At 44.8% G+C, this 20,349-nt stretch overlaps 1 protein-coding gene across 1 annotated transcript in view; it reads right to left on the reverse strand.

Moving 5' to 3' along the window:
- The window catches only part of LOC144681100 (uncharacterized), a 194,753-nt gene that overhangs the window by 36,835 nt on the left and 137,569 nt on the right, over nt 1–20,349 (reverse strand). The window contains exons 5-6 of the mRNA XM_078542831.1: nt 17,740–17,864; nt 11,481–11,605 (exon numbers count right to left, since the gene is read on the reverse strand). Coding sequence (XP_078398957.1) covers nt 11,481–11,605; nt 17,740–17,864 — 250 coding nt within the window. The remainder of the gene's footprint in view (nt 1–11,480; nt 11,606–17,739; nt 17,865–20,349) is intronic.

The following is a 20,349-nucleotide window of genomic DNA, read 5'->3' on the forward strand; positions in this document are numbered from 1 at the left end:
AGTCTTTTAGATGACGTATTACACTGAAATCCTGTTCTCTTGGTTGGATGTAAAAGATCCCACGGAACCGTTAGAAGAGCAGGGGATTTCTCGCTGATGTCCAAACCAATATTTATCCTTTAAGCAACATCACTGAAGTGGATTACCTGGTCGTTATTACATTGTCATTCACGACAGCTTGTGTACAGACTGGATGCTGCACGTTACAACTTCACTTCAAATGTACTGAAGTGGCTGTAAAATACTTTGGGATGTTCCGAGATTGCAAAAGGTGTGATTAGAAATGCAAGTCTTGCTTCCTTTCTTACTGTGGTTTTCAAGTTAAATGCAGAGTTTTCTAAGAGCCCTGGACAACATTTTTCCCTGAATCAAGAATATTTTAACAGGGCATTCATTTCATTTACTGATTGTGGGATCTAAGTGTGCACAAAGTGTCTGCCATCTCTGCCTATGGTAACTGCACTTCATAGTGTTAGTCCATAGGAAGTTTATCGGGAAGACAGTGGTGTAGTGGTAATGTCACCAGATTAATAATCCAGAGGTGCAGGCTAATGCTCTGAGGACAGAGGTTCAAATCCCACCAGCTGGTGAAATGTAAATCAATTAATAAATCTGGAATTGAAAACTAGGCTCTGTAATGGTGACTAAAAAACTACCGTTGATTGTTGTAAAAACCCATCAGGTTCACTAATGTCCTTCAGGGGAGGAAATCTGCCATCCTTACCCAGTCTGGTCTAAATGTGACTCCAGAGCCATCTTAACTGCCCTCTGAAATGGCCTAAGGTGCCACTCAGTTGTACTGGAATGCAACAGTTTAAGAAGAACTGCACACAAGCTCACCACCACCTTCTCAAAGGCAATTAGGGACAGGTAAATGCTAGCAATGCCCACAACCCATGAAAGAATAAAAAAAAAGACTCATCTACCTCTCCTTCTACCATCCTACTAATCATATGATATAATGAAGTTGTTGACTAATCAATCTTTACAAATTAGTCTATAACAGATCCAGTCATGACGTGAGTACACCCTCAGTGATGGAGAGCTTTGTGATCCAAAGTTACCTTTTCCTTCCAAGGACACTACACTTACCAAGTGTCATGTCTCAAATTACACACATACTCTCTCCCAAAAAGGTATTTCTGAAAGGAATCAGAAGTAATTCTCTGGATGTCAAATATGTACATACATACAAATTAGGAGCAGAAGTAGGCCACTCAGCCCCTCGAGCCTGTTCCACCATTGAATAAAATCATGGCTGATCTGATTGTAACCTCAACTCCACATTCCCGTGTACCCCAGATGACTTTTCACCCCCTTGCTTATCAAGAATCTATCCAGCTCTGCCTTAAAAATATTCAAAGACTCTGCTTCCACCACCTTTTGAGGAAGAGGGTTCCAAAGACTCATGACCCTCTGAGAGAAAAAATTTCTCCTCATCTCTGTCTTAAATGAGCGATCCCTTATTATTAAACATTGACCTCTAGTTCTAGATTATCCCACAAGAGGAAATATCCTTTCCACATCCACCCTGTCAAGACCTCTCAGGTTCTTAAAGGTTTCAATCAAGTGATGAGCCAGGCCAAATGCCTGATGTAATGGCATTGGCTTTTTGGATTGTCCTCAAGGCATGATCAGATGCTTTATAAATGGAACCTCTTTATCTCGAGAATCTCCCAAACTCATGACCATTGTGTCAAGTTCAAAGGCTTGATGAGGAAATACATGATCTTATGGTGGATCTTCGGCAGTCTGTATCACCACCTGGAGTTACTCATGGGACAACCAGCTGCTTTTCTGGTGGCTCTTCCTTCTTCAACTGCTCGTTATTTCCTTCCTAAACTTATTTTGAGGGTGGGAACACTTCAATGTTGGGCAAATGCTTCAACATTTTAGTGAAAAGACAAAAAAACTCAAGTTTTGAGCTTATTTTCACTGCTTTTCCCACAATAAAGACCATTTTCCCCCAAATGCAACACCAACTTGCATTTAAATATTGCATTATCAGAGTAAATCTGACACCATGGGTGGAATTTTCCGTGCCCGCTGGCATCGGGAGTGTTCGGTGGCGTGAGCAGACAATATGGCGAGAAGGTCGAAAATCAGTTTCACAACGTTGTGAAACCAGCTGGCAATTGTCCGCTCTGCCCGTCAATGGTGGGCCGCGTTTCCCGCTGTTGGACTTCAGGAACCTCATTGTAATGCATCTGCATATTATTATATGCCCAGCCTGCCGGAATCATCCCCTCATGCTGGATCATCCGGGCACATCAGTGAGATTGCGCACCAACATGTTTCACAGCAACACATATAAGGTGTGCACCTGTCGAGCTGAACTTCTAGGGGAACTGGGAGGTGAGTGCACAGTAATTTGGCTCAGCGCTCGCAAGGGTCGCCTGTCGGATTTCAAGGTTGAGGCGCCGCGCATTCAGGCGAGGGCACTGTCGCTTTTTCCCGCTGGCTGACAGAGTGGTGCTGGTGCAAGGGCTGCCCTACGGTTGAAGGTAGTGCACGAGCACATGCAGGGTGGGGGGGTAGGGGGGTGGGGCAGGGAGCGGCCATGCATTAGGGGAAACTTGTATAAAGTGACCATTCCTCCGCAGCTGAGACAGTTCAGACACAGCCACATTGATATGACTGGAGTCGGGCTCTTAGCTTTTCTGCCCACTCAAGCAACGCAGAGACATGAAAGTGCCACTAAAGAGGTTCTTAGAACACTTAAGCTAGCTCACATATCTCTCTCTTTAATCCTGTAGGAGGAGTACATCAGGAGCATGGAGCCTGGTGACCTAGCTGTATACCTCGTGGCTTACAGAGAGCAGAAATGAAGGAGAAGAGAGTGACGGAGGCTCCTGGCTGGACAGAGGGAGGAGCAGCACCCTCAGGAAGAAGGGGTGACTGGGGCTCCCGCACAAGGCACTGAAGAGCCACAGCGAACCGTCGCTGGTCGATGCCTAGCTAGACCCAGGATCTATAGACGGCGCTTGTCATTCCAGTAGATGACTGAGAACCAGTGCCACCAAAAACTGTGCACATCTTGGGAATTGGTCGGTTACATCTGCCAGCTACTGCAGGATTTGGCGCCTTGGGGACATGGAGGGCAACCACTGCCAGTGGCTGTGAAAGTTACCGCGATGCCAGTGGCTCCTTTCAGGCCTCCACAGGTGACCTCTGTGGGATCTCACAAGTCTCCACCCACAAATGTGTCAATGAGGTCATCCACGGATGCTGTCTTGGCGAGGGCACACAACTTTATGCATTTCGCCCGGAACCAGGACGCCAAAAGCGATTGGATTTGCCCAGATCTCAGGTTTCCCACAGGTGCAGGGTGCCATCGACTGCCCTCACGTGGCGCTCAGATCTCCATTGGAACAAGCGGTCAACTATGTCAACCACAAGGGCTTCCACTCGCTGAATGTGCAGCTGATGTGCGACAACCACAAACGCATCCTCCAGCTCTGCACACAGTTCCCAGGGAGCGTCCACGACTCCCACAGTAGGGGTCAGATCCCAGACATCTTCCAGGGTCCACAGAAGCTGCAGGGATGGCTCCGGGGGACAATGGCTACCCGCAAAGGCCGTGGCTGATGACACCCGTGCAGCAGCCTCAGACTGCAGCAGAACGAAGGTATAACAAGGCTCATGCTGCAACTCACAACTTGGTGGAGCAGCCCATCGGGATGGTGAAGATGAGGTTCCAGTGCCTGGACCAATCTGCGGAGCCCTGAAATACAGTCCGCAGAGGGTGTCACACATTGTCGTCACCTGCAGCGCCCTTTAGAACCTGGCGTTGCAACGGGGAGAGGAGCTGGCTGAGGAGGAGGTGGAGGAGTTGGACGTTGACGGGGTTGAGGGTGAGGAGGTCCGCGAAGACGACAATGACGGGGATGAGGCCATCACACTGGTTAGATGAGGCAGGCGCTCTCAGGAGGCCCTCACTGCCGCAAGATTTGTGGAGGATGATGGCGACATGCAGTGAGGACACTCCATAGATCCTCACATTGCATCTGTGAATATCTGACTTCTGTCTGGCCAAGGGCAGCTTGCTTGTGCTCTATAATCAGGGTCATATCATGGAGACACAGCCATGAAGCTTTAAATGCATCTGATCCTTCGTCCCCCTTCAGCACCTGACCCCTTCAAGAGCTGGAGCACAGCATCACTGGTCACAAAGGCTAACGAGATGGGAGCCAGCGCCACCTTAAAGGTGCTGAGAGCACACAGAGAGAATGAGAGAACTCTCTGAGGCCTGCCCATGACATTCATCGAGGTACAGTCATCCATAATGTATCGAGGGAGTGAGGCCAGACCATCAATTTGGTTTGAAGGCTGCACAAAACACAGGGAAGAGGCCCTGGACTGAGACACCTGCTTTATCTTGTGTAGGAACCAAGGTTTCACCTCTGAGTGACATGAACACTGCTCATCAGAACAAGGAGCCATAGGTAGGGAGACATTCTTGGGGGTTTATTTACAATAGTGAACATTGTGTACAAGTGATTAACACTGGTACCAGGCTGTACAACTACATCTTCTTAACCTTCCTAACCCTGCCACTACATCTTGGTGCTCCCCGGACATCCATAGCGGAGGTGGAGACAGCCGACTGACTGCGACACTGTATCTGTGATGACCTTGGCGGGTGTCCTCTGGAGGGCCGAGATCTGGAGGGCCCTGGCCTACTTTCGGGGTCCTGCTCTGTGGCAGTGGCACCCTCCTCAGCCTGTGGAGCTGGAGCTGCTGAGGTCACAGGAAGAGGTGATTCGGATGGGTCCGACATTCCTGGAGTCACCTGGGTGGATGGACCCAGGGTGTGCACCTGCTGATCCTCCTCCAGGGGCCCCTGGCTGACTCCTTGAGGAGAAGTGGAAACTGGAGTGAGATCGAGCTGACCTGCTTCCCTCTTGTGTTGACATTGTTGGAGGCCAACTATGGCATCAGCAATGGAGTTCAGCATGCGCAGCAGTGCAGGAGCAATGTCCTGGACCAAGGTCTCCAAGGCAGCCGGCATCCTACCAGTGTTGACCTCTCTGTGCATTGGTATACCGGCGTTATCACCTCAGACTGAAGGCGGATGGACTCCTCCATCGTGTATTGCAATCTGAGGAGTGCAGAGGACATCCCTTCCTGATGTTCCCGAGCTTGCCTTCTCAGCTCCAGCAACTGAGGTAAGACCAAGTCCAGAGGCTCCTCATCCGACTCGGAGTCAGCAAATTTCTGGCCTCCAGCAGTCCTCCGAATGCCGGACACCAGGGAGGTCCCTGCTGCCTCCTGCTGTGGATCAGATGGTGCGATATGTTCACCAGATTGTGATTCCCGAAGCCACTCTAAAGCTAGGTCCCACCGAGGTATGTGTCTCTGCGCTGGTGGAAGGTGTGGGTGAGTGCTTTGATTGGACTTCAATGAAGGTGCCGACAGATTCCGCTTCAGGGCCTGATTGGAGGCCCTGGGTTGTGGACTCTGTTGGCTGTATCCCAGATGTGCCCGCGAAAGCAAGGAGAGATAATTAGTGCATGACAGTGGCCTGTGAAACAGGACACATCACTCACAGCATGGTTGTCTGATGGATGTTGCACTGCTGGATCCTCACTTGGTAGAGCAGCGCTGACCTCACTGTCAGCACAGGAACGATGCAGATCTTCGCCGGCCAGCTGGATGGCTCTGTTTTCAAAGTCCGTGAAGTCCTTGATTTCAGGCATTCCTCCACTAGTCTGCAACTTCTCCCTCTTGTTGTGTGCCAGCTTGTCCTGCATGAATAGAGATGCATAGAGTGTAAGCAGGACTTCTGCCAGGCCAGATGATAAGTACACCTGGCCTGTGTGGGAGGTGAGTGGTCCCATGGACGGGATGAGGACAATGAAGGTGTGTGTGAGAGAGTGAATGGTGATGTCCCTTGAACTGGCAGTAAGTGAGGGCCCTGTGGATGTGTGATGGGTTTGTGAGTGTGTGAGTTGGGAGTGATGAGAGAGTGACTTACCCTGGCGGAATGGAGGAGATCATTCACCCTTTTTTGGCACTGGGTGGCTCGGTCGTTGGCACTGACCACCATTGCCACCACTTCCCATGCTGGATTGGTGATGTTGCTGCCCATCCTGAGGCCAGAGCGGGGTTAGAGGAAATCACGCGGGCCTCACGGAGTCCAAAAGGCACTTGAGGGACATGTCATTAGACTCGGGGAGGGGCTGCAGTCTTCTTGCCTTTCCGGGCCATGTCTACTTTGCAGCAATCCTTGTTGGGAAGCACGGAGAGGTGTTCGTGCGGCTGCACTTTAAATGGGCGCCCAGCGTGATGAAGCGGCGAGGTGTTGCCGTGGCAGGCAAATGACAGCCCGCCCGCCATTGAAACGATCTGTTTCCCAAGAATGCATAATTAATGAGGCGGGATTGGACAATACGGCATGAAAAGCCGCCATCGCGGCCGGCGGGTAAAAAGTCCTTTTTCCTGCCCACTATTGCACTTTGCAAACCTGGGATGATTCTGCTCCAAGGTAAACTCCAGAGAACTTTAGGCACCATGTTAAGTAATGGTGTAACAATTGCATTTGGTGGTTAAATTTTACAATATTTTGCAGCATTGCGAGTTACATTATTTTTTCTCCTTGCCCTTGGAGTAGAGAAGTTAAGGGGAGATTCAACTGAGGCGTTCGGAATCATGTCGGGTTTTGAGAGACTAAATAAGAAGGAATTGTTTTCAGTGGCAGAAGAACTGGCCACCAGAAGACACAGATTTAAAAAGATTGGCAAAAAGAACCAGAGGGGAAATAAGAAGCATTTTTTGAGGCAGTGAGTTATTGTGATCTGGAATGCACAGCCTGAAAGAGCAGTGGAAGCAATACTTCAAGGGGAGAAATTTGCAGGCCTACAGGGAAAGTGCAGGGTAGTAGGGCTAATTGGATAGCTCTTTCAAAGAGCCAGTGCAGACATGATATGTCAAATGGCTCCTTCTGTGCTCTATGACTCTATGAAGGTTTAGTAAGATTCTCTGATTGATTCCGATTCTCTCTCTCCCTTTCTCTTCTGTGGAAGATACCCTTATTATGGGTGGGGGGGGGAATCAGTGCCAACCACAGTCTGGTACCGTTGTCAAGTGGTCATTTTTCAGTAAATGAATGTCTATGTACTACACAACTGTAATATCCATCACAATGGAGATTCCAGTGCTATCACACCTGATATCGACACGTGTATGGAGCAGCAGGAGGATGTTATTAGACGAAATCTGCGAGGTGTTTCCCCTCCCCAGTTCACTGTCATTGACACCATCTAAGGCTCACACCGCGAATCCAGATGAGATCAACTTAGAAGCTTCAAAGGCTGGTGTCATTAATGCTTAAATCATACATTATAGTCTTACATTCACACATATATATATATATATATATAAATTAAATTGCACTGGCCCTTATAGTGCATTAACATTCAACACAAGTAACACAACTGCTTTGATCTGCGATATTGTTTCATAATATCTGTTTTATTCTAGATTACCCATTTTATCCTCGCATTTTAGGAGTTATTGCCATGTGTTCTTTTTTCTTTTGGTTCCCAGATGTTGGCAATAATCACACTTTAAGCCTGGGAGGATCAACTTATCTCCAATTTTCCATGCTGTCTTGTACTCCGGTTCTCCAGTGCAGCCATGAAATGTGACCCCGGAACACTTAGAGATAACAATTAGTTCCTATCTTGTTACAGATATTTATAGATAATACAATATATAACAGATATTCTGTGATGATCCCAAAGCAGCTCCAAGGGACTTAAGCAAGTAGTTCTGTACAATTGTCAAGGTTCATTTTGTAATTTTTTGGTCAGATTCTTCTGATCTGCACCCACTGGCTGGAACCTTCTTTTGAAACAGCTAAATACAGCAAGATATTTCAGTGAAAATATTAAACCAGCACGGCTTGAATAATACAATAATAGAGCTTTGAAGCACGGCATAAAAAGGCAATGAACCTGAGCACATTTGTCCTTCTGATTATGTTGACTCAAGTTCCCTGCTTAACAATTATTTTTGGGGATTAACCAAGCATACTTTAATTTTAGATGATATTTTCTGAGCTGTTGGAAAATGATGTGCACTAATATACCTCCATAATCTCTGCAGGCAAGCTTTACAGCTGTCTGAAGAGGATTACTAAATATTATACGAGTGTCTACATGTCATTGTCATGAGAACATAAGAAATAGGAGCAGGAGTAGACCATTCGGTCCCACCAGCCTGTCCCTCCATTTAATAAGATCATGGCTGATCTACTGTGGCCTTAACTCCACCTTCCTGCCTGCCCCCATAACTCTGGACTCCCTTGTCAATCAAAGATCTAACTCAGTCTGGAATATATTCAATGATCCAGCCTCCACTGCTCTCCATGGGAGAGAATTGTAAACACTAACGGTCATCTGAGAGAGGAAATTCCTCCTCATCTGTGCCTTAAATAGGAGACCTCTTATTTTGAAATTTTGTCACCTGGTCCTAGATACCCCCACAAGGGGAAACATCCTCTCAGCATTCACTTTGTCAAGCCTCCTCAGAATCTTATATATTTCAATAAGATCACCTCTCGTTCTTCTAAACTCTAATGAGTACAGGCTAAAGGCATTTCGTAGCCTTGAAAATGCCATGTTTTCAACTTGTCTGATGTGATTTTAAGTCACTATGGTGTAGCTAACTGCCCTGCAATCTCTTTGAAATTGTTGTCCAGTATTGTTCTGTCTCTCCTAAGGAGAACTCCACATTTTGGTAGGATGGGACTTGAGGTTTTCATCATCACTCAGTACCTACCCTGAGCATTCATCTTGGGAATCCATTTTGACGCTGAGTGCCCTTGATGAGGAGCTATGCTGGGAGCAGGGGTCAGGAATTTAAGCCACAACAGACAGCAAATTGCAAGGAGCCCCATGAAGCCAAATTGCTAATGGCCCAGAAGGTGCTGGAGATGCACATCTTGTGACATGTCATGTTAGTTAGACCTTTTCCGTCACCTTTCAGCTCAAACATTTTTTTGTCCTGTCAGTTCCTGGAAGTGTGAGCTGATAATAGCATGGTGAGGGCAATGAACCATCTGGGACCTTAGTGAACAATAAGATCAGGGTCAAGTTCCTTTATCGATTCTTAACCTCATTGGTTAAGGAACTGAGGAATGATGGAGAAGAAAATAGGGTGAATTCGAGTCAAATCATATACAGAAAAAGAAATAATGAGAAGGAAAGGAAGGTTGGGCCAAGTGAGAAAAAAGATACAGAAAAGAGAATAAGAAAAAAGCATTAAAAATTTAAATTTAAAATAGTTTAAATCTCCAGTAACAATTTATCACCTGCAGGAATGAGACTCCACAGTTTATGCTGTTCCCTTTCTGGGGTGAAGATGTTAATTAGCATTTCACTAATAAATATTAAGCGATACAACTTTGTGTTAGATAATTAATGTGCAAATATAGCAACTCCATCAAACAGCTGGCGAGGATGAGCTCCCGTTTTCGCAAGGCTAACGTCGAAATGGCACAAATCATCCAGCAATTTGTGGCGAGTCACAGTTCACGTGACATCTCTTCCTCACCATGAGTTGCTGGATGATTTACATTTACCGTGGTACACTCACCATTACTTTCCCAGCAAATTCTGGTTCACTATATTCTGCCAGCATGCTAGGCTCTGAACTGAATCAGCTATAGGTCAGTATAGATCAGAAATGGACCTTGTGCGACAAGACAAAGTACCAAGTGTTGACTATCTGGCTGTAGGAGGTACCTCAGGCAAAACAGAGGTTGACCATAGCCTACGTCCACACTGCTGAACGTTCTGGCAAACAGAAGCAGAAAACCTGGATGGTATTTCACTGCATTCTGTGCTACTGTACTGCTTTCATTGCTGTTGCTGTTGTGTCTCAAACCAGGTAACACAGCAAGTATCATGTTTGAGCCCTGTGTTTGGCTCAGAGCATAAAGTCCTTATAAGTCATTTCCAAAGACACTTCCATTAGTGGGAAGGGTATGATAGCTGGCAAGAGAAAGGGCAAAGAGAATGCAAATTCACATCATCTGAAGCTTGGCTAAACTCACTGACATCAAATGGGTTTTAATCATCTCAGTCTAATCACCTTGTGAATGTGCAGTTGACACTGTTTGACAAGCAGTGCAGGCATCTAATGCAAATCTGAACCAAATGTTCACCTCTGCTATTCAGTCTGACCTCCTCAAATTAAGTTGTTTGAAAGCAACAGTTGCAACCAACCCAGGCCAGAAAATCCAGGCCTCTGTTATTTTTACTCAATACCAATGTTCATTTAGCATTACAAAACTTGTCTCTAACACAGGGAGCTATATAGAAAGTCATTAAAATTAAAAATAGATAGCTCTTGACTTTCTCAATCATGAGAAAAATTACAGTGGTGTCCTGCATGATCAATTGAACAATTAACCAGTACAGTACCGAGGGAGCACTGCACTGTCAGAGGCACTGTTTTTTGGATGAGGTGTTAAATCCCACTCATGTAGATGTGAAGGATTCCGAAGCACTACTTTGAGGAAAAGCTAGAGAGTTACTGTCAATGTTCTGGTAAACATTTATCTCTCAACCAACTGAAACAGGTTATCAGGTCATTATTACATTGCTGTTTGTTGGAGCTTGCTGTGTGCAAATTGGCTGCCACACTTCCTATATGACAACAATGACTGCACTTCAGCTGTACTTCATTGACAGAGCTATGGGAAGTCCTGAGGTTATGAAAGGTGGAGGTTTGTGTGGAGCATTAAAGCTAGCACAGACCAAACGGGCCAAATAGTCTGTTTCTGTGCCATATATCCTGTGTAAAGCCTTGAAGAGGGTGCAGATGGGATTTTTTGGGATGATAACAGGAATGAGGTTAATGTATAGAGAGACTGGAATGGTTCTCCTTAGAGCAGACAAGGTTTTGGCGGAGATTTAATACAAGCGTTCAAAATCATGAAGGGTTTTGATAGAGTATAGAGAGGGAGAATCTGTTCACAGTGGCAGCAGGGCCGGTAACATGAGGGATAATTGGTAAAGGAAGCAGAGGGGGAGATGAAGGAAACTGTTTTCATACAGATGAGATCCAGAATGTTCAGATCCAGAATGCACCACTTGAGATTGTGGTGAAGGCAGATTTAATCATGGCTTTCAGGACAGAATTGGATAATTATCTGAACAGAAAAGATTTTCAGGACTAGGGGGAAAGGGCTAAGGAGTGGGACTAGCTGAATCGCTCTTACAGAGAGCTAGCACAGGCAAGGCAGACTGAATAGTCTCCTCCTGTGCTGTAATCATTCTGTAATTCTATGCTATATAAATGCAAATTCTGTCTTTCTTTCTAATTGGATGGGTCTAGCTGTCCCACGAGCCACAGGGAAGGTTCCAGCTCATCTGTTTGCCAATTTTATGATTTTATTTAAGGAGTAAGCAAAAAAGTTGATGAACAAAGCCATTGTATAGCTAGGGAATAATTAGAGCTCAGTGACTCACCACAAATCCTGGGATGCAGAAGCAGGTGTAGCCAGGGCGTGGTGTATTCTGGACACAAATGCCATAGACACAAGGATTTGGTTGGCACTCATTGATGTCCACTTGGCAGTATGTTCCTGTCCAACCTGCCAGAAACAAAAGAGATTCAAAAGGATAATATATACCAAGCTTTCAAAGGAAGAACACACAGAGAGAAGGGAAGCAGGTAGTGGTTGGGGGTGTGGTGTGTGAGAGCAATTGTCTGAGAGTAAGCAGGTTGTACAGGCTGAAGCTAACTCACAGAAAGCCACAGTTAACTTGAGCTGTTCAAAGCTTTGCTGCTGGTACCTTAACTAGCACCAAGACCCATTCACCCATCACCCATTCTGATCAATATTGGCTCCCAGTCTGGCAATGCCTCAATTTTAAAATTATTTTCCTCATTTTCAAATCTCTTCATGGTCTCACCCCTCCCTATCTCTGTAACCACCTCCAGCCCCACACCCTCCAGCCCCACATCCTCCAAGATCTCTGAGCTCCTCCAGCCCCTCGCACATCCCCAATTTTCATGGCTCCGCCATTGCTGGCCTTGTCTTCAGCCACCAAGACTTCAAGCTCTAGAATTCTTCCCCTAAATCCTTCATCTCTCTACCTCTATCTCCTTCTTTAAGATGCTCCTTAAAACCTACCTCTTTGACCAGGTCACCTGTCCTAATATCTCCTTATGTAACTTGGTATCAAATTTTGTTTAGTAATGCTTCTGTGAAACACAATTGTGGAGTTTTAATGTGTTGAAGGTGCTACATAAACGCAAGTTGTTGCTGTCTAGGGGATCATTCCTTTAGATGTACAATTGTAGGTAGCATTTGTTAACGGTATGTAAGATCAGTGAAAAGATATAAGACTGCAGTTAAAAAATAAATAAAAATGAGTTGCTGAAATAATGGTTCCATCATGTGGAAGGCACGATAAAAATCACTGATGCTTTGAAGCCGGAACATAAAAGACCCATGAAAAATAAAATGCATTATTAAAGCAGCTTTCATACAAAAGATGGCAGGATTTAGAAAGCTGCCTGATCTATTAAGAAATGCACTTTGAATCTCAAAGAGATTGAAGGAGATATGCTTGTCCTGTACTTTGTAGGAAGCTGACTTTTAATGAGCTGCTGTGATCTGGTTATGCAGAAAGGTCACAATGGGTAGCGCATTCAAATTACACTCGGACCATATTTTTAACAATCTTTCCACATTGCCAATATTGTCCCCCAGTTAAATAGTAACCTGCTTCCCATGCCATTTTAAAGTGGCCACAGACCTCAGAGGTAACCCTGACAATGATTTTTTTTCCCCTGTATATATTTGGTTTCTGAAGAACATGCGGTAAATTTTATGTCATAACCCTTGCTTCAAACAGTCAGAGCCCGGTTCAGTTAACGGTCATGGGTTGATGTCTCTCTTCAGAGACTTGAGCACAAATCCTCAGCTGGCACCCCCAGTGCAATGAGTGCAGTATTATGTGACATGCCTTCCTGAACTTGGGATGTCCCAATGTGCTTCACTGAAGTAGTTTTGAAAGGCTGTCACTGTTGTAATATAGGAAATGCAGGAGGGAGCTTGAAAAACATCTGGTGATAACTACCAGATAATCTGTTTTAAGTGACATTGATTGAGGGATAAATATTGACCAGGACACTCAGGGGAACTCCCCTGCTCTTCTTCGAAATAGTAACATAGGGTCTTTTACTTGACAGGACAGGCAGGGTCTCAGTTTAAAGTCTCATCTGAAAGGCACATCTTCCTAACCAAATGCAGGACCAACACACCCCCAGCCTCAATGCAGCAGTTATCCTAAATGTCAAAGCTGGCTCCTATCTCGAACTGACTTCTCCCACACATAATCTTTCAGGCTACACAATCTCCTCACAGGCCTGCAAGTGACTCTTGGAGATCCTTCATTTTGTTTACAATCTGTTTACTCAGGTAGAGTCAACCTCATAACAAGCTGACTCTGTTCTCCAGCAATTAAAGCCAAATCCAGCCTCAAAGTCAACCCAAAAGATACATCCGGTGGCAGGTCTGCTGTTCCAGTAGCACTCATCCATGCCTTCGTTACCTCTGGATTCTACTATTCCAATGTAATCCTGGCCGGCCTCTCAAATTTACCGTCCATTGACCTAAGGTCATCCAAACTCTGCTGCCTTAATGTGATTAAACTCACACCAAGTCCCATTCAGCCATCACCCCTGTGCTCGCTGACTTACCTTGGCTCCCAGTTATGCAAAATTCCCATCCTTGTTTTCAAATACCTTCATAGCCTGACCCTCCCTATCTATCTCGTGACCCTCCCAATTGAATCTATAAATACAGGCCTAGCTGGCGACATCCTGTGAAAGAATAAAAGAAACTCTCTGTAATCTCCTCCAGCCTCACAATCCTCCAAGATGTCTGTACTCATCTAATTCTGGCCACTTGAGCATCTGAATTTTAAATGTTCCACCATTGGCAGCCATGCTTGTGGCTGCCTAGGCGCTATGCTCTGGAATTCCCGCTCTTTCCTCCTACAAGGCATTCCTTAAAGCCTACCTCTTTGACCATGTCTGCTCTAATATCACCCTATGTGGCTCAGGGTCAAAAGTTGTTTTATATTGCTCTTCTGATGTGCCCTGGGATGTTTTATTATATTAAAGTGCTATACTTAAAAAGTTGTTGTTGTTGTCATTAGATGCTCATTGGTTGGTTATACCAACCTTCAAGGGCCCTTTTATATCAAAATCCTGATTCTGATCCTGGTCAAATCCTGATCAAATTCCAATTTTGAGAAGGAAAGGCTGGCATTTATATTGCATCTTTCATGACCTCAAGTCTCTGGGGGCGGACTTGAACTCACAAGTTTCTGACTGAATCATGCTTAGAACATTTGAAATTTTACACCATATGTGCTACGCCATCAAATTTACACCATGTTCTCTTCAGAAACCAAATATATGTAAAGAGAAAAAAGACATTTTCAGGATTCTTAAAATGTAACCAGAATGTAAAGCTAGGGAAGAATTGAAACTCTGGGAAAGACCATAAAAATAATTCCCACAGTTTCATTTGAATTTGTATCTTCATTGCAACCTCCTTACATAACCGAATCCCATTTTTTTTGGATGTCTGTCAGTGCTTTACAGTTAATTAAGTATTTTTGAAGCCTAGTCATAATAAATGTCAGAAACATTTAGAATAGTTAAAAAAAGCCAAGTAACCTTAATTATCTTCCAAGTTCTGTTCTGTCCAATTGTACACCACAAATATTGTCAGCCATGACTCTGTTGCGAGAAAACTAGCCTTTGAATCCGAACATTAAGGGTTCAAATCCCACCCCAGCAATTTGTCTCTGAAGCACATAACCTCCAGGTATAGTAAAGCAGTTTGTGTCCATATGCAGCCAGACCTGGACAACATTCAGGCTAGGCCTGATAAGTGACAAGTAGCATTTGTGCCACGCAAGTGTCAGGCAATCACCATCTCCAACAAGAGAAGATGGTTGTGGTTGTTGGAGGTCAATCATCTCAGCTTCAGGACATCACTGCAGAGTTCCTCAGGGTAGTGTCCTAGGCCCAACCATCTTCAGCTGCTTGATCAATGACCTTCCTTCCATCATGAGGTCAGAAGTGGGGATGTTCGTTGATGATTGCACAATGTTCAGCACCATTTGCGACTCCTCAATGCTGAAGAAGTCCATGTCCAAATGCAGCAAGACCTGGACAATATCCAGGCTTGGGCTGACATGTGGCAAGTAACATTCACACCACACAAGTGCCAGGCAATGACCATCTCCAACAAGAGAGAATCTAATCTTTCACAGGATGTCGCCAGCTAGGCCTGTATTTATAGATTCAATTGGGAGGGTCACGAGATAGATAGGGAGGGTCAGGCTATGAACCTTGACACTCAATGGTATTGCCATCGCTGAATCCCCCACTATCAACATCCTGGGGGTTACCATTGACCAGAAACTGAACTGGACTAGCCATACAAGTACTGTGGTTAAACGAGCAGGTCAGAAGCTGGGCATTCTGCAGTGAGTAACTTACCTCCTGACTTCCCAAAGCCTGTCCACCATCTGCGAGACTCAAGTCAGGGGCGTGATGGAATACTCTCCACTTGCCTGGATGAGTGCAGCTCCAACAACACTCAGGAAGCTTGACCCCATTCAAGGCAAAGCAGCCGCTTGATTGGCACCCCATCAACCACCTTAAACATTCACTCCCTCCACCATCAATGCACAGTGGCATCTACAAGATGTATTGCAGCAACTCAACAAGGTTCCTTCGACAGCACCTTCCAAACGCATGATCTCTTCTACCTAAAAGGACAAGGGCAGCAGATGCATGGGAAAACTACCACCTGAAAGTACCCCTCCAAGCCACACACCATCTTGGAAATATATCTCTGTTGCTTCACGGTCACTGGGTCAAAATTGTTGAAGTTCCTCCCTAACATCACTATAGTGTACCTACGCCACATGGACTGCAACGGTTCAAGAAGGCGACTCACCACCACCTTCGTAAGGACAGTTAGGGATGGGCAATAATCACTGGCCTAGCCAGCGATGCCCACACCCCATGAAAGAATTTTAAAAATACATTTTGGTAGGAAGAATAGAGAGGTCACTTATTACCTAGGAAATATGAGCCTAGGTGGGGTAGAGGAGCAAACGGATTTCAGAGTACAAACACATTAATCACTAAATATTGCGCCAAAGGTTAGCAAGGCCATAATGAAAGCAAACCCAATTCCTGGGCCTTATTTCAAGAGCAATAGAATTGAAAAGTAGGGAAGGTTTGCTAAACCTGTGTTGAACCTTGATCAGACCCCATTTAGGGTAATGCATACAGTTCTGGTTGCCATATTGTAAAAAGGATTTAGAGGCAATGGAGAGGATGCTGAGAAGATTTACAAGGATGATACCAAAAATGTGAGGGTATACATATCAGGAATTGATTGAGAGATTAGGTCTCTTCTCTCTTGAAAAAGGGCAGAGGTGACCAAATAGAGATCTTTAAAATTACGAAAGATTTTGATCGAGTAGATTCGGAGAGAACTTGTGCGGAAGAACATGATTAGAGGCCCTCAATATGAGACAGTCACTAAGAAATCCAATAGGGAATTCAGAAAAAACTTCTTTACCCAGAGTGATGAGAATGTGGAACTCACTGCCACACACAGTGGTTGAAGCTAATGGTATAGATACATTTAAAAGGAAACCAGTCAAGCATATGAGGAGAATCATTGGTTACAATGGTAGATTTAGATCCAGAAAGATGGGAGGGAGCTCGAGTGGAACATAAGCAACAGAATGGGCTGGTTGGGCCGAATGGCCTGTTTTGTGCCATATATCCCATGTAATGGTCATAATATTATTGGACATGCCGCAACGGGCCAATTGACTAGGTGGAACAGTTGGTAGCAGGGGTTCATGTGACGAAACCTTCAGGAATATGCCCAATCATTTCAGTGGACAGAAACTGGCAGGCAAGTGTGTCTGAGATTTTCCAGTGTGTGCTGGTTGTACACAAAGCTCTTTATAAAGACAACATTTTATAATTATCTTTAACATTTAAATAGTTACAAAGAATCAAATGACATGGAACGTCGAGTAGGCGGATGGGGAAAAGGAAGAAACATTGAACTTGGAATATTTAAGCTCCAGCTTTTGTGTAAGATTCGCATCACATCACAGGAAATATAAAACAGCAGTGTAATTGTTTTGGAAGGGGCTTCTTTGGGAGTCTTGGCTTTACCAACCTCCATTACGACAAGTGTTCTTTTCTTGTAAGTATTTTTCTTGGTCCCAAAGGAAATTCTGATGTATGCATTTAAATAGCCCAGGCTTGCATGACATGAACTGATATAGAACAACACACTCCTTGTTCAGTTGTAATGAGGATTGACTGTACATACATACAAAACATTTCTACACTACATTGATGGAGTCAAATAGATAACCGACACAAGGGACAACTGTTGCTATACACATAGAATACTTCAAAGTTACCATATAGAAACAGGCATTGGGCCCCAATAGGTCTAGTCAGTGCTTATGCTCCATGTGAACTTCCTCCTACCCGCTCTCCCATGCCCCACCCCCCCCACCCAAACCCCTCCACCCCCACTCCCCCCACACCCCCAACACCCCACCCCATCTCCCACCCACCCATCGACCAACCCGCACTACAACCCCAACCCCACCCCCCACCCCCACAAGTGGAAGCTTCATGCACTGGGCTTACCTTGTGCACAGGTACAGGAGTAGCCATTGACGTAGTCCAGGCAGAGCCCATAATTGAGGCAAGGCCCAGATCTGCATTCATCAATCTCTTCCTCACAAAACTGCCCTGAGAAGCCTGGAAGACACCTGCAGAGAAAGGACAAAATTCCTGAAAGTCACCTCAAGAAAGTAGTGTTTAAACATTGACTTTGTAGTGAGCACTAACAGTACACTGTAAGGATTATACGGGTTAAATAATGAGGGCTGGCTGCATAGGCTAGGCTGGTATTTCCTTTGCCCATGAAGACTAATTTGGGACCTAATTAAGATTTTTAAGATGACTAAAGGATAGGGCGGATAGAGAGAAAATATTTCCTCTGGCGGAATAGTCCAGACTTGAAGGGCATAACCCTAAAATTAGAGCTAGACAGTTCGGAGGTGATGTCAGGAAGCGCTTCTTCACACAAAGGGGAGTGTAAATCTGGAACTTTCTCCCCACAAAAAGCTGGGAGCCAATTAAAAATTTCAAAAATGAAACTGATAGATTTTTGTTAGGCAAAAATATTAATGTTTATGGAGCCAATGGTGTTATGATACAGATCAGCCAAAATTTAACTGGATTGCAGTACAGGCTCAAGGGGCTGAATGGCCTCTTCTTGTTCCCATGTATTGCACATGCAACAATCCCCAGGGGAAAATGACCATTCTATGAAGATCTCAAAGCTTTTTCCCATATTTTCCCAAAGGCTAAGATTTCAACTTGTTTCTCAAGTAGGATCTGACTATAATTTTTGATGTGTGTCCTATTTCATGCTTCCCTGATCAGCTTTTCAATCATCTGATCCTTGGTTCTACAGATTGGTCTCATCAGAGCAACTGGGATTTATAAAGGGCCAGGAGGGTGAGAACACTGTGGAAAGAATTGCTCATTTGATTCAGTGCACTGATAGGAATCCAGTTCAAGCTTGCATTAGTTCATTAGGCTTTGGGAAAAGCTCTCAATGGCTTTGAGTTACATTTTGTCTTTGAAGTGGTACAGAGAGTGAAATTGGGGTTTAGTTTCTGAAGTAGATTAGAGTTCCCTTGATGGATTCTGAAGTTTGCGTTGTTGTCAACACTGATTTACCCAGTAGCTTTTACATCTGCTGCAGAGAGGCACAAGGATGTCTTCCTCTTCCCTTCCTATTGTGCTGTCTTTGTTCATTCAAGTGAAGGACTTGAAAGGTTTCAGGTAAACCTAATCTTGCAATGCCTGATGTTCCTTATTTTTGCCGACGGTCTTCAGACACTTTGTGACCCTTTGGTTTTGAGCTGGCGAACCGGAGGACAAAGGCATAAGAAGTGCTTTCAAAACAAGCTGCCCCAACTCTGTTAATGTAAAAATCTACATCTTTATACCAATGGACAGCAATGACAACAGGAGCTTAGGTCACCCCCTGATTCAAAGTGGCAAAACTAGTCAGCAAAGCTGATGAAAAGGCAGGAGACTTTAAAGAGGCCCGGCACTACTTGTTGTCCTCAAAGCTTCCATGCAGTCAACTGCAGCCTTGTGATGAAATGGCATTCTCTGTTTCTCGCTGAGAATCCATCTCCTCTTCTTGGTCTCAGTCAAAGGCCATTTAAGAAGGGATTATATTACTGAGTTACACCATCTTTTCCCTAAATATTATAAGAGAGATTTCTCGAGTGTCAGTCATGGTTCAGTGGTAGACACTTGCTTCTGAGGCAGAAGATTATGAACTGGGCATCCAGTGACTATAGCCCAGTAACTGGACTAACACTTCAGTGCAGAACTGAGGGAGTGCTGCACTGTCAGAGGTGTTGCCTTTTGACTCAGGATGTTAAACAGTCTGCCCTCTCAGGTGGAAGCAAGAGATTTCATCGCACAATTTCAAAGAAAAACAAGGGAGTTCTCCCCAGGACCTGGCCAACGTTTATCTCTCAACCAACATTAATGAAAAAGCAGATTATTTGGTTCATTTATTTCATGGCTGTTTGTGGGAACTTGCTGTGCTCAAATTGACTGCTGTGTTTCCTACAATGACAATACTTTAAAAGTACTTCTATGGTTGTAAGGAACTGAGGCTGTAATAGGAGCCAAAAAAGTGGCAGTTTGTTTCTTTCTTCCTAATTTAACCCAGTTATCATGATGTGGAAACAAGTGAGCTTTTTTATTGAAGTAAATAGAGGAAAGTGCTTTCCACTGGCAGGAGGGTCAATAAGCAAAGGACACAAATATAATCGTCAAAAAAAAGAACCGAGGGGGAGATGAAGAGAAATGTTTTTGTGCATCAGTTTTTCATGAGCCAGAATTCATTGCCTGAGAGGGTGGTGGAAGCAGCTTCAATTCAACTTGCAAAAAGGAGTGGCCAACATACTTGAACAGGCAAAAAAGTTCAGGACCATGGGGAGAAAACAAGGGAAGGGGACTAACTGGAAAGCTCCTTCAAAGAGCCGGCACAGGCACGATGGGCCAACTGGTCTCCATCCGTGCTGTCTGATTCTACGTTTTGAAGGCAACTTCAAAAGTGCAGTTTTAGTGCATGTGTTTTTATTTTGTTAAATTACATAGATGTGCTCAGGTTCTTGACGTGAGCACCCCATAATGCAAAGCTCTGGGCCAGGAATACCA

This window comes from Cetorhinus maximus, chromosome 5 (genome assembly GCF_964194155.1).
Source record: "Cetorhinus maximus chromosome 5, sCetMax3.hap1.1, whole genome shotgun sequence".
In the NCBI taxonomy this organism is placed as follows: domain Eukaryota; kingdom Metazoa; phylum Chordata; class Chondrichthyes; order Lamniformes; family Cetorhinidae; genus Cetorhinus; species Cetorhinus maximus.